Raw genomic sequence first — 13,151 nt, forward strand, 5'->3', positions numbered from 1 at the left:
TTCCCGCTCAGGCATCTAGGCCGTCGAGAGCCTGGACAGCAGGCTTGCGGAACCAGGGCAATTCTCCCAGGCCCCGCCTCTCTCCACTTCCACAAGCTACTCCAGCTGGGATGCCCCGTCACTGCGTTCACACACATAAACTACCATTCCCAGCTCGCACCACTCTCAACGAAACGCAGAGCCTGTGTTCTCAGGGCACCCAGATTTCCGGTTATAAACGTCACTTCCGGCACGGGATGCCTCCGGCCAATGAGCCGTGTGCGGGGGCGGGCTGTAACCTCCCAGGCACCTCCTCTGCCGGGTGCGTTTGAAACTCCGGGAAAGGTGCGCGTGAGGCCGGCGGCGCCCGCGGAGTTCATGGCAGCTTCCGGGAAAGTCAGCGCTCTTCGTCTCCCGCCGTTGCCTACCATTCGAGAAATCATTAAGTTGTTCAGACTACAAGCAGTGAAGCAGCTGTCCCAGAATTTTCTCCTGGACTTGAGGCTGACAGGTGGATTTGTTGTTACTGCGCCCCAATTCTCCCTAGGCGTCCAGGGGCGTGGGCCGGGCTCCAGCGCGGACCCCGCGGGGGGGCGGGGTTTCAGGGCCAGGCGTGGGCATGCAGCGGGGGTTTGGCCAGGTTCTTCGCTCAGGTCCTTCCTTATCACACTAAAGTCCCACCTCCCCGGACCCTTGAAATGAGTTATTTGTCCTCGAGCCCCCCCCCCCAGGGGCGTGTCGCCGTGGGCCCACCCAGCCCCACGGGGTGAGCGTAGCGCTTGGTAGGGAGGAGTCCTCTGTGGGAAAGGCGGCTGTGAGTACGAGAACATCAGTCATTGTAAATTCAGACACTGAAATGGGACTGCACAAGGTGAGCACAGTGGCTTTTCAAGCATTTTCTTTTTTTTTAGTTTGTTTTTTGAGACACCGTCTCACTATGCAGCCTAGGCAGGCTGTCCTTGAACTCACAGCGATCCTCCTGCCTCAGCCTCCTGAGTGCTGGGACTACAGGCGTGTGCCACCACGCCCGGCTCCATTTCAAGCATTTTAAAGTTATAGAATTTTAAATTAGTGCAGAGATTTAAATACCTTATTTCAAAAGGGTATCCTTCATAAGATGTATTATTTAAGCGTTTATGAAAGTTAAAGAAATCCTCAAAGGTGCAGATACTCATTCAGGAAATACATATTGTGCAACCTACTATGTGTTAATTCTGGGGATACCATATGGAAAGGAACAAGGCAGCCTGTCCTGGAGGGGTTTACAAAATAGTTTACATTCCTACATCTTTCTTTTAAGTCCCTTTTTATGAGGTAATCTTGTTATACACAGTGAAATCCAACAGTTTAAGGTGCTTGATTTGGTGAGTCTTGACAAATGTATACTTTAGCTTACCTTCCATCCCCATTTCTTAGTCATCGCTTTTGTAAAAGGTGAGATTCCAAGAATAAGATTTTTACAAGTATATGTACTAATTCACCGCCGGAGTGCTTATGGTTTGAGATTTTGATAGTGCATTCTACTTGGCTTCTCTTCAGAAGTTAAAAAGAACAGTCACCCAAAAAGCTTATTTCCATTAAATGATGCACACTCCCCAAAGAATATGTAAGTTTTATGTCTTGAACACCGAGGTGTGCTCAAAAAATACTAATTAAAAATTTTTAAATTAATACAGTAAAAGATGCATTGCCATTAATCTTCCTCAAAACACTCCCCCCCTTTTCTTTGAACACACATCATTCTTGCAACTTTATGAAGAAGTTCTGGAAGTCCTCTTTGGTGAAAATCTTCAGTTGCAATATCCTGTTTCACTGCCTGAATCGATTCAAAACATTTACCTTTTAATGTCATTTTGACTTTGGGGAAGAGCCAGAAGTCCCCCAGGTCAAATCCAGTGAATAAGATGGATGAGGACACTGTGTAATGTTTTTATTTTACAGAAATTGCCGTTAAGTGTATGGTTAACAAGGAGTGATCCTGTGACATATGGTAAATAAACACTGAAAAATTTTTTGTAGTAAAAGATACATTGTCATACCCCCCCCCCATGCTCAGAATACTTCCCCTTGCTTCAAACACAATTATCCCATCATTCTTGGCAATGTGACCTTTATTGCAATTTTTAAAAAAATTTAAACATTTACAGTATCTTTTGATTGCCCTTTGTACAAGCTTTATTTCACCTGTAGCAATTTTACTTTGGATGAAACAGCTTAGGTTTTCTCGTCTTTTAATTGGGAGACAGGCCTACAACAACTTTAAAAGATTCCCAACTTCTTAAAATTCTTTGGTTCTAGTAGCAACTAGTACCAGCCCTTTCTACTAGTTATTAGCCACATTTTAAATATAAAGTATCATTCTCAGGCATGAGAATTCAGGCCTTTTATTTTTTAAAAAATTCTGCCTTTATATTTTCTTGTGTCTATTCAACCTTGGGAGTAAGTTCCACATTCTAGATAGTATTATCCACTCTTCCTATGAAAACCAAAGTGAAGGGAGGTTAGGGTACTTGTCAGAGAATGTTAGGTGGGAGCAGAGCAAGACTGATACTCAAGCTTAATGATTTGACATTGCATTTGATGTTAATTTCAATTTTGTTAACGGGTGAAATTAAGCAGTGATGTGATAGAATATAAATAACCATTAAATGCTGATTTAGGTTGAGAGTTAACCAAGTATATACTGTATATAAAGGATTTGTTGATAATGGGCAGTAGTTGATAAGAATTTTTTATAGATTATTTTGTTTAAATTTTCATATATTGAAATTTGCCAAGATTATCAAAATGGCTAAAACTTTCTTTTCTCTAGATAAAATTGTAAGGAAAGCTGGAAATCTGACAAATGCTTATGTTTATGAAGTGGGCCCTGGACCAGGAGGAATCACAAGATCCATTCTCAATGCCAATGTTGCTGAACTTCTGGTGGTTGAAAAGGACACTCGATTTATTCCTGGATTACAGGTGAGATACTTAAAGTGTCTTTTTTAGGAAGCAAAAACCCGTTTTAAATTTTAGACCATGATTCTTAAGTCCAAGAATAACCAAGAATTATGCAGTTTGTCCTCCAGTGGTGGATCTCAAGCCACCATCCCAGAGAGTTTGATCCTGTAGTCTGGAGAGGTCTAGAAATCTGCATTTCTAATAAGCATCCCAGATGGTTGTTGCTTACAGCTTGAATAAACCTGTTTTACACATTGATGCTAAACCAGCTGTTCTCTGTGATATTTCTTTTTTGGAGAGGATCTATTTGCTGTGCATATTAAAAGCCTATTCCTTCAAGAAACATTGTCCCAAGTGTTACGGCTTGTGTCTAATGTCCCCCCAAAGGCTCATGCAGTCATAGGTGGGGCTTTTTCACAGGTGGCTGGATCTAGAGTGTTTGACATTGGGATTGATTCATGGTGCAATGCTAGGATGGAGGGCACTAGGATTAAGGGTGTGAGTGCCACCCACCCTAAATAGCCTGGATAACATATAAGGGATAGAAAGAACTGTGGTCATCCCTTGTTGCTTTGCTGCCTTTTGCCTGCCTCTGTGATGCCTGTCTGCCATGCCACCCAGCCTTGGAGCCAGCCGATTATGGACTGAAACCTCTATAAACTGTGAACTAAATAAACCTTTCCTCCTTTAACTTTTTTTTTTAAATTTTGGTACCAGGGATTGAACTCAGGACCTTGCACTTGTGAGGCAGGAGGCGGTACCACTGAGCTAAATGGCCAGCCCTCCTCCTTTAACTTTCAAAGTCAGGTATTTTGTCTCAGCAACAAGAAAAGTAACTAATACAACAAGCAAGAGATGAAGATGTATGCTATCTGTTCACCAAGAGAGACTTAAGTTTATGCATCCTAAGTGAAGGAATGAAGTTGTATCAGTATGCTTATAGATTTAGGATGAGATTTGAATGAAATGGTATGTGCATCTTTAAAAACACAGGTACTACTATGAATATTATTGAAATATTGAAGGAACTGGACATACTTGCACAGGAGAGGAGAACCCTTGAGTGAGTGTCTTCACAGATACTTATCAAAGATTGGTAGTAGAGAGGATAAACTATTTTTTATCTAGTCTAGGAAAGAAAGAAAGCAAACAGATGGGAACTGAGGGAGGCAGGATTGAGGATTTGAAGTAAGGAAGGACTTAAGTTTTTGAAACATTGTCAAAGAGTGGGACACATTACTTCAGAGATCTTCTAAAAGGAATTCCTCATGGGGCACTTAATGATTTAAGGGCCTTTGTTTGAGTCCTGTGTAATTCTAGAATTTTAAAATAGCCCTGAGCCTTTGGCTCAGATGACTGGCAATTTATTATGTGACTATAATAGAAAAAAAATTATCTACATTCTTACTTTATACAAAAGGACAAATTGGTTTAAAATTAATACATTCTAATACTTATTTGTGCATGTGTTAATGGAAAAATGTTTAATTTCTGTTTGAGCAGTTTAAGAAAATTGGTTTTAAAATCTAGAACTGCATACAGCTGACTATTTTAGAAACCTAGTGATTTTTTTCTCACCTTGCTTCATCCAGTCTTTGTGCTTTAAAGGATTACATAATATTTCATTTTATCTAATTCTGATAGAATTCATCTCAGATTTGTAACTTTATTTTGGGGTTGTCACATGGTGTGTATTCCTTGATTGGATATAAAATTTAGTAGTAATTTTTGTTTCGATCTTTATTATTTTAAGAACTTTGTCCTAATTAGAGGTGGAAGTGAGACTGTTATTTTTGGTGATAATGATTAGAAAAACCTGAATAATGTTGTGTGATTCCCTTCAGGTTTATTTTTCTGACCCTTTTGGACCTAGCAAATACTCATCTGATGTTTTTTTGCCCTTCCAGACTTTTTAATCCTCAAATCTTCCTGTCTGGTACATATTTATTGTCATTGTTGTTGTTGGTGGTGGTGGTGGTGGTGGAGGTTTTTTGGTTCTTTGTTTGTTTTGGGGGGTTTTCTGGTGGTGGTTGTTTTGGTGATGTTGGTACTGGAAATTGAGCACGGAGGTACATCTTCAGCCCTTTTTTTATTTTTTATTTTGAGATAGGGTCTTGCATCACTAAGTTGCCTAGGCTATGCTCAAACTTGTGATTCTCCTGCCTCAGCCTTCCAAAGCCAAACAAGCCAAACAAGCCTGGCTTGTTTGCAGTTTTTTTTAGTAGGCATGAGAATGAATTGAATTTCTGTTTATTGCTTTAGTATACACATTCCCTGTAATTTGACCTAAATATCTTTGAAGAGAGACTGATTAAAAGAGCACTTGCCACCCATTTCTTCTCAATCACTCCCATCATCCAAGTCCCTGCCTTCTAACCCTCTGCCTTGTTTTACCTCATTAGAGATCATCATTAGACATACCGTGTATATGTTCTTCTCATTTGTGTGTTGTCTGTCAGATTCATCCCTCTAGAATATAAGTACTATGAGGATACAAATTTGAGTCTGTTTTATTCCCTGCTGTATCTTCTCTACATAGAACAGTACCTGCCCTATAGCAGATAGTCGGTAATGTTGCCTTGGGAAATAAGATTGTCTCTGTAACTGTGTGTATCTATATATTAGCTGACTCAGTAAGTAGCATTGATTATTAAAGTTTTATACTCTTTTTTTCTAAGTATTAAGGCTAGTTTCAAAGTAAATTAGTCTACGTATAATGTGTGTTTGATTTCTCATCCATTTCAGAAGAAGTAAAATTAATTCCTAGTGTCTTCTCTGTAGGAATGAACTCCCCTTAAAAAGAAATGTTGGGTACTAAATTATCAAATAGGCTTCTTTTTCCTGTAAAGAATGTTTCAATATGTAAAACCACTTTCTATTAGAGGTCCTAAATTAATCATAAAACTGAGTAAAGACAGAAGGAGAGTAATCTATTTTAAGGATTCCATTTTAGTGATTTCTAAGCTAATAGAATTACTTTTTAAAGAAAGTAATAATTTATAAAATGTCTTCTAGCTGAAAGTATGTCATTTGTAGCTTAATTCAGTTCTTAGGATATGGCAGCTCAGAGGAAAGAAAAACTGATGTTAATAGAGAGATTTCATTCTCAATGTGTTGTAAAGGCAAGAAAACTTGTCTGATAAGGAAAGCAGTGTAGTGTATGGTTTTATGGTAAAGAACATGGACTTTTGCGTCAGACTGTGTGGGTTGACTCAGACTGTACTAACAGTTCTGTGACTTTGCAGAAAATTGTCTCTCTGTGCCTCAGTTTACTCACAAAGGTTAAATTAATGCCTTACACTTAGTAAGCAGTCAGTAAATCTTAGTTAATAAATAATCAAGTTGTCCCCATCCCTTGGGCACCTCTGGGAATTAAGAATTGATTAGAATGGGGTGGAGATTTAGCACAGTGGTGCCTCCACCTGCCTCAAAAGCACAAGGTCCCAAGTTCAATCCCCAGTTCCAAAAAAAAGAATTGATTAGGAGACTGCAGGGGCTGGGGATTTAGCTCAGTGGTTCCACCGCCTGCCTCGCAGGTGCAAGGACCCAAGTTCAATCTCTGGTACCAAAAAAAAAAATTTTAAAAGACTGCTCATCTGGCATGAGGGATAAGAGGAAATTAATGTTACTCTTTTGATGAGCTGGAAAGACCCGTACTATGAAAACATTGGAGTTTTCTCCATCTTATCCAACTCCCATTGGGCATCTAGGGTTTCTTTGTCTTTATGTTGATATGTTCTGCTTTTGCATTTTCTGGTTATTTTTGTTACAGTTTTGTTGCTGAGTGGGTTATTGATGTCTTGAAGGGTTATAAGATTTCCTGATTCCTCAGAGAGCTAAAATCTTTGTAGGTTCTTCCTTATTCTTGAACTAGAGCGAATTTCATTAATGATGTGTTCATTAGACAAGTATTCCAGATTCTTCAGGGTTTTTTTTTTTCTGTTTTCAAGGTTTTATACCTCAGTAAGAACAATAATAACTGATATTTATGGAGTACTTACCATACTGATACTTTATTTTACAGCTTTATTGAGATATAGTTGTAGCTCAGTAAACAACAAATATTGGAAACATTCAAATTACTATTTTGACATATATATGTGTATATTATCACATGAAACTATCAGCACAATCAAGATAATGAACATCATCAGAAGTACTTTCATTCCTATGTAATCCATTCCTTCCTTCTCTTACCTATCCCAAATTACTGATCTGTTTTCTGTCAGAAAGATTATTTTCCATTTTTTAGAATTTTTTACAAATGGAATCTTTCAGTATGTACTTTTATTTTTGGCCTAATGTCTTTTTTGTCAGCATAATTATTTTGAGATTTACCCATGTTGAGGTATTCATCAGTTTGAGTTTGCTCCTTTTATTGCTGTATATAGTATTCCATTGTATAGATGTACCAGTTTTGTAGATACATTTCATTTGTTGATGGAGTTTTTTCATTGTTGAATGTAAATCTATTTGAAAATTCACGTACTAGTCTTTGTATGATTATATACTTACATTTCTTTTGATTAAAGAACTAGGAGTGGAATATCTGGGTTCTGTTTAGTTATACCTTAAACATTTACAAAAAACAAGCTATTTTATGAAATGATAATACCATTTTACCTTTCCACCTGTGCATAAGAGTTGCAGCTATTCCTCATGCTTACTCAATTTTTGGTAGTCTTTTTCATTTTCATCCTGAAATGAAAAGTAGATGGTGCTATCTCATTGTGACCTTAATTTGCATTTCCCTAATGAATAATGATATTGGACTTATTTTCATGTTCTTACTTGCTGTCCTTATCTTTGGGGAAATGTTCGTTTAAATATTTTTGCTATTTGGTCTCAGTGATTTTAAGAGGTCTTTTTTTTCTAAGAATTAGGCATTATTATTTTTTTGTTATTGTACAAGAATGAACAAGTTTTAATAATGGAATTCTGATACAGTGCTGCCAATTAACAAAATATACCTTAAAATACTAAAAGCAAAATAAAACAAAAATTTCCACTCCAGAAGCCCTCGGTGATCTCCAGAAAGACACTCCCAAATCCACCACACTTTAAGCTGGGCTGCCTTTGAACATTGTCAGGGACAGCTGGGAAACAAAGGACCTTCCAGCTCAGCCTAATGGTTTGTGTCACCTTCCCCTATAAAAATCACATCAGAAACTCTTTTAAGAAATTTATATGATTCAGATACATGTTTTGCAAATATTTTGTCTTTAGCTGTGGCATCCTTTTTCCCTTTTTTGACGATGTCTTTTGAAGAACAGAAACTTAATTTTTGTCAAGTACAATTTATCAGTTCTTTCTTTTAAAGATGATTTTGAGGCAGGTGTAGTGGCACAAGCCTGTAATCCCAGCACTTGAGAGGCTGAGGCAGGAGGATCATTATGAATCTGAGGCCAGCCTGGACTACATAGACACCCTGTCTCAAAAAAAAAAACAGAAAAAGAAAAAAAGAAATCTGATTTTGTGTGCCTTTTTTTTTTTTTGTACTGGGGATCAAACTCGGGACCTTGCCTTTTGAGGCAGGCGCCAGAACCACTGAGCTCAATCCCCAGCATGTGTGTCTTATTTTTGAAGTATTTGCCAAAACCAACATCACTAAGAATTTTTCTCATTTTTTTCCCCTAGATATTTTATCATTTTAGCTTTTACACTTAGGTCTGTGATACCTTTTGATTTAATTTTTTTTAAACGAGGTAAGGTAAGGGGTCAGGTGTTTTTTGGTTTGTTTTGGGGCTTTTGGCACTATTTGCTGAAATTCTCTTTTCCTCATTGAATTGCTTTTGTATTGCTGAAAATCATTTTATCTTATATATGTCAGGACTTCCAATTCTGTTCCATTAATCTTTCACAAATATCAGCCTGTATAAAGATAATATCTTTACAGTAAGCCATGATCAAGTAATGTAGTCTGATAACCTTATTCTTATTTTTCAATCTCATTTGAGTGTATTAAGTTCATTGATTTCCAATGAACTTAGTTTTAGGTTCAGATTGTTGGTATCCATTAATTTTTAAAAACCTAATAGAATTTTGGTTGAGATTAAATTGAAACTGACATATTTCTCTGAAATTTCTTTGGGCACTACTATATAGTTAGTATGCAAGATTTTGCACATTTCAAATTTACTCCTATTTTATATATTTTAATGCTATTACCCATATTTTTTATTTTAATTTCCAATTGGTTGTTGCTGCTGTGTAGAAATACCATGGATTTCTTTTTTTTAGATGCTCACTTTGTGTCCTGCAATCCTGCTAAACTCACATGTTGGTAGCTATTTTGTAGAGTCCTTAGTTTTATCTACATGTATTATCATGTCATCAAATAAAGACAATTTTACCTTCTACATTCCAATCTCTATGCCTCAGTTTCTTCTTTTTGTATTATCATACTGGCTAGGATTCCCGGTGTAATGTTGACTAGTAGTAGGAGTACACATCATTGCCTTGTCCTTGACCTTAGGGGAAATATAGTCTTTACCACTGAATATGATGTTAGTTGTATATTTTCTCTAGGTCTTAATTATCAGATTGAAGAGATCCCTTTTAGTCTTGGTTTGCTGGAGTTATTTTCCCCCCCTTTAAATAGTGAATGGAGGTTGAATTTGCAAAAATGATTTTTCTGAGTTTATTGAAATAATCATACAGTTTTTTTCTTTTTAGTTTGGTAATATGGTGAATTATGTTATTATTTTAATGTTATACCAATGATCTATAGAGTCTGTAGTGATGTCACCTCTCCCTTTCATCATTTTTGTCTTTTTTTTCCTGATCAGTCTGGCTATGGATTGGTCAACTTTATTGATCTTCTTTAAAAAAGAGTTTTTAGTTGCATTGATTTTTGTGTATTTTATCTTTTTTAAAGTAGAAACTGAGATTGTTGATTTGAAGCCTTTCTTATTTTCTTATATGTGTTTACTGCTATAAATTTTCTGCTTAGTATTGCTTTAGCAAAATCTCATAGATTTTGATGTTTTTATTACCATTTCATTAAAAATAGTTTCTAAAGATTTCAAAAGCCCAGAATTTCCATTTAACCTTCAGTTCCATATTCTCTTTTGTATGTGACTTGTGTGTTACTTAGAAATGTGTCATTTAGTTTGTAAACTCTGACTTTTTCTCAGATACATATCTGTTATTTTAAAATTCAATTCGTTTGTGATTAGAGAACATACTTTCATGACCTGCATCAAGTGAAATTTATTCAGTTTAATTTCATGGCATATGAATGTGGTTTTGGTTTCTTATATAATTAAGGTATGTTTTGCTGAAAAGAACATATATTCTGTAAGTACAGATTCTGGTGCAAGAATTTGCATTCTGCTATCATTAGATAAGGCATTCTATAAATTTCAGTTAGGTCAAGTTAGTGTTGTCTTTATCCTTAGAGATTTTTTTGTCTACTTGTTGTGTTATTTATTGAAAGAAAAGTATTGAATTTGCCAAATATAATCATAAGGTTTATCTGCCTTGCAGCTCTATCAAGTATCATCAAGATTGGCAGGGCTGTGTTCCTCTGGAGATTTCAGGGGAAAACCTGTTTCTTACCTTGAGTTTCAGTTTATAGAGGCCAACCCACACTCATTAGTCATGGACCTCTTCTCCATCTCTGCTGTTAACACTAATCCTTCTGTTTCTCTTATATAAGGACCCTTATGATTATATTGGACGTACCTTGACAATCCAGGACAAACTCTCCAACCTAAGATCTTTAACTTAATTACACTTGCAGAATCCCTTTTTCTGTGTCATGGGTTTCAGAGATCATAGTATAAACATTTTGGGGGGGCTGTTATCTAGCCTACTGTAGCTTATTGTCTATAATTCATTAAAGTATTTTTTTTTTTGGTACCGGGGATCAAACTCAGGACCTTGCACTTGTGAGACAGGTGCGGTGCCACTGAACTAAATCCTTGGCTCTCATTACAGTATTTTGATGGTTGATTGAAGGTTTATAGTAATAATTATCTTTTGTATAGTACAAGGGCAGATAGAAATTGATCTAAAGAGCCTGATGGCCAGGAGCCAGTAAATGATTGCTATTATAATTATTGGCCTCCCTGTCATCTTATAAAGGGACATATAAAGCAATTTAGAGGTCTTGCAGAAATTACTTGTGGTAGTTAGTGTGGACTGTCAGCTTGATTGGCTTTGGGATCCTGTTGGATTGGTGGAACACACTTCCTGGGAGTTTCTTCATGGGTCATGAAGGTGTGGCCCTTTTCTGTCTTGTCCTTGTCCTTGTTCTTTTCTGATACTGTTGTGCTCTGCTCCCCAGCTGCCATGAACTAAGCAGCTTTTTTCCACCGTGCCTTTCTACTATGATGTTTCTACCTTTGACCAAGCTAACCACTGACTGAATCCCTCAAAACTGTGAGCCATATTAAACCTTTTCTCCTTTAAGTTATGGGTGTCAGGTATTGTGTGTCAGTGATGGCAAAGCTGACTAATACCAAGCTGTTTGGAAAATTGTGTGACTTTCTGTCATGACATGTTGCTTCTTGAAACGTGTAACTTACTTAATATGACCATAATCATAACATAGAGACAACACTTCACAAGTTAAATGGCGGCTCGTATCCAAAATAATTAACTGTGTATACTACTGTGAATTATAAGTACAAAGATCAGTGCTAGAGGCAGGCCCCATTGACAGTAATGAAAAGTTAATGGTTACTGGGGTGTCAGAAAAGCTATGAAAACCAAATATGAAATCAGGAACACTTGTTTTGCTCTTAAGTAGTAAGGGATCATCCACACCTCCTTAACCATTAAAGCTATTGCCGTAAAGGACCAGTGACCCCAAGCCATTAAAAAAAGGGAGAAATTGGGGCCAGTATTCTTGAGTTAAGAAAATTGTCCAATATAGTTTTAAAATATTAACTTTCATAAATATCTTCTAAAAAATGTTAATGCATAAAGGAATAAACATTGAATAAAAATTTAATAAAGCAAACATCTAATTCCTTGATGATGACAAGTACTGTAGATAAGTTTCTACTATACATCTTCTAGAGCAAGCAAACCAACTTTGAAATTATGCTGTCATTTCCCTAAAAAAGTCTATTGTGACAATACCTTAAATTCCTTTGGAATAATAGCATTTGTCTTTTTTTGTGTGTGTGCTACAAAAAAATAAAAATTTTATTTTTCACCTATTCTGTATTACAGATTTCTATAGTTTTGCCTGACCCTTCTGCAAGTATTAATTTCAATAGTGTTTGGGCCCTACCATAAATGGCAGATTATAACGAAAGTAATTAATACTTAGCTCACTATAAGGTGTTGGCTGCTATGAGCCCCTTACTATGAGAAGATGGGATAAAATATACAAAATAGATATTTCATGTAGTTCTCAAAGAAATTTTGCCTGAGTTCCAAGAATTGCATACATTATTTTCTCATCAAATTAAATCACCACAAAGCTACCCAAGTATATCAGTTATTTGCCCGGTGCAGAAAAGCTTTCTGACTTTGAGGAAAGATTTTTTTAATGACCATAGAAAGAATATGCCTCTTTTTTGTTTTCTGACTTTTACAAGAGACATGTCCATTATATTGTTTCATGCTTTCTTTTTTAGTACTGGGAATCGAACTGAGGGTCTTGCACTTGCCAGGCAGGAGCTGTGCCACTGAGCTACATTCCTGGCCCATTGTTTCATATTTGTATAAAACCTAATTTCAGAAATTTTCTCTCTTGGAAACTTAATATAATTACTTCTAGTAGAGAGTATGGGTTATAAGGGTTATGCATTTTACTTTTTTGGTACCAGGGATCGAACTCGAGCCCTTGTGCTTGCGAGGCAGGTGGCGGAACCACTGAGCCAAACCCCTGGCCTGGTTATGCATTTTATTATGCAAACCATGAGGGCTAATAATTCTAATGATAGAATTATTAGTGCTCATGTTTTATATATATGGTTGTTCTTTTCAAAGTGTGATTTTCTATTCTTACAGTCTTAATTCCTTTTACTCAAGTTGTCTGTTTTACATCTTATTTTGGAAGAATATAGAATTGAAACGTAAAAATGATAAGGCAGTTTGAGAGTGTCTGTACAAGTACTCATTTGACTGTTGTCAAGTGACTGCTACATTCATGGTTGTGGTGGGCTGTGCCTCTGAGTTCATTGTATGGTCACTCCTTCCAGGTTTTGAAATGTAAAAAGGCTCCAGGGTGGTTCTTGAAGGGCTCTAATAGTGATCTCTCCCACCCCTCC

At 36.8% G+C, this 13,151-nt stretch overlaps 1 protein-coding gene across 2 annotated transcripts in view; it reads left to right on the forward strand.

Moving 5' to 3' along the window:
- Window positions 1-273: 273 nt before the first annotated feature.
- Tfb1m (transcription factor B1, mitochondrial) overlaps window positions 274-13,151 on the forward strand; it is a 58,170-nt gene continuing 45,292 nt past the window's right edge. The window contains exons 1-2 of one of the 2 annotated variants that reach the window (XM_004856852.3): window positions 274-490; window positions 2,792-2,943. In XM_004856852.3, coding sequence (XP_004856909.1) covers window positions 358-490; window positions 2,792-2,943 — 285 coding nt within the window. In that variant the 5' untranslated portion in view covers window positions 274-357. The remainder of the gene's footprint in view (window positions 491-2,791; window positions 2,944-13,151) is intronic. The other variant, XM_004856851.3, reaches the window with a different exon arrangement.

Source organism: Heterocephalus glaber, unplaced genomic scaffold (assembly GCF_053883595.1).
Source record: "Heterocephalus glaber isolate CG9 unplaced genomic scaffold, H.glaber_assembly_v1.0 deba00001593, whole genome shotgun sequence".
NCBI lineage: Eukaryota > Metazoa > Chordata > Mammalia > Rodentia > Bathyergidae > Heterocephalus > Heterocephalus glaber.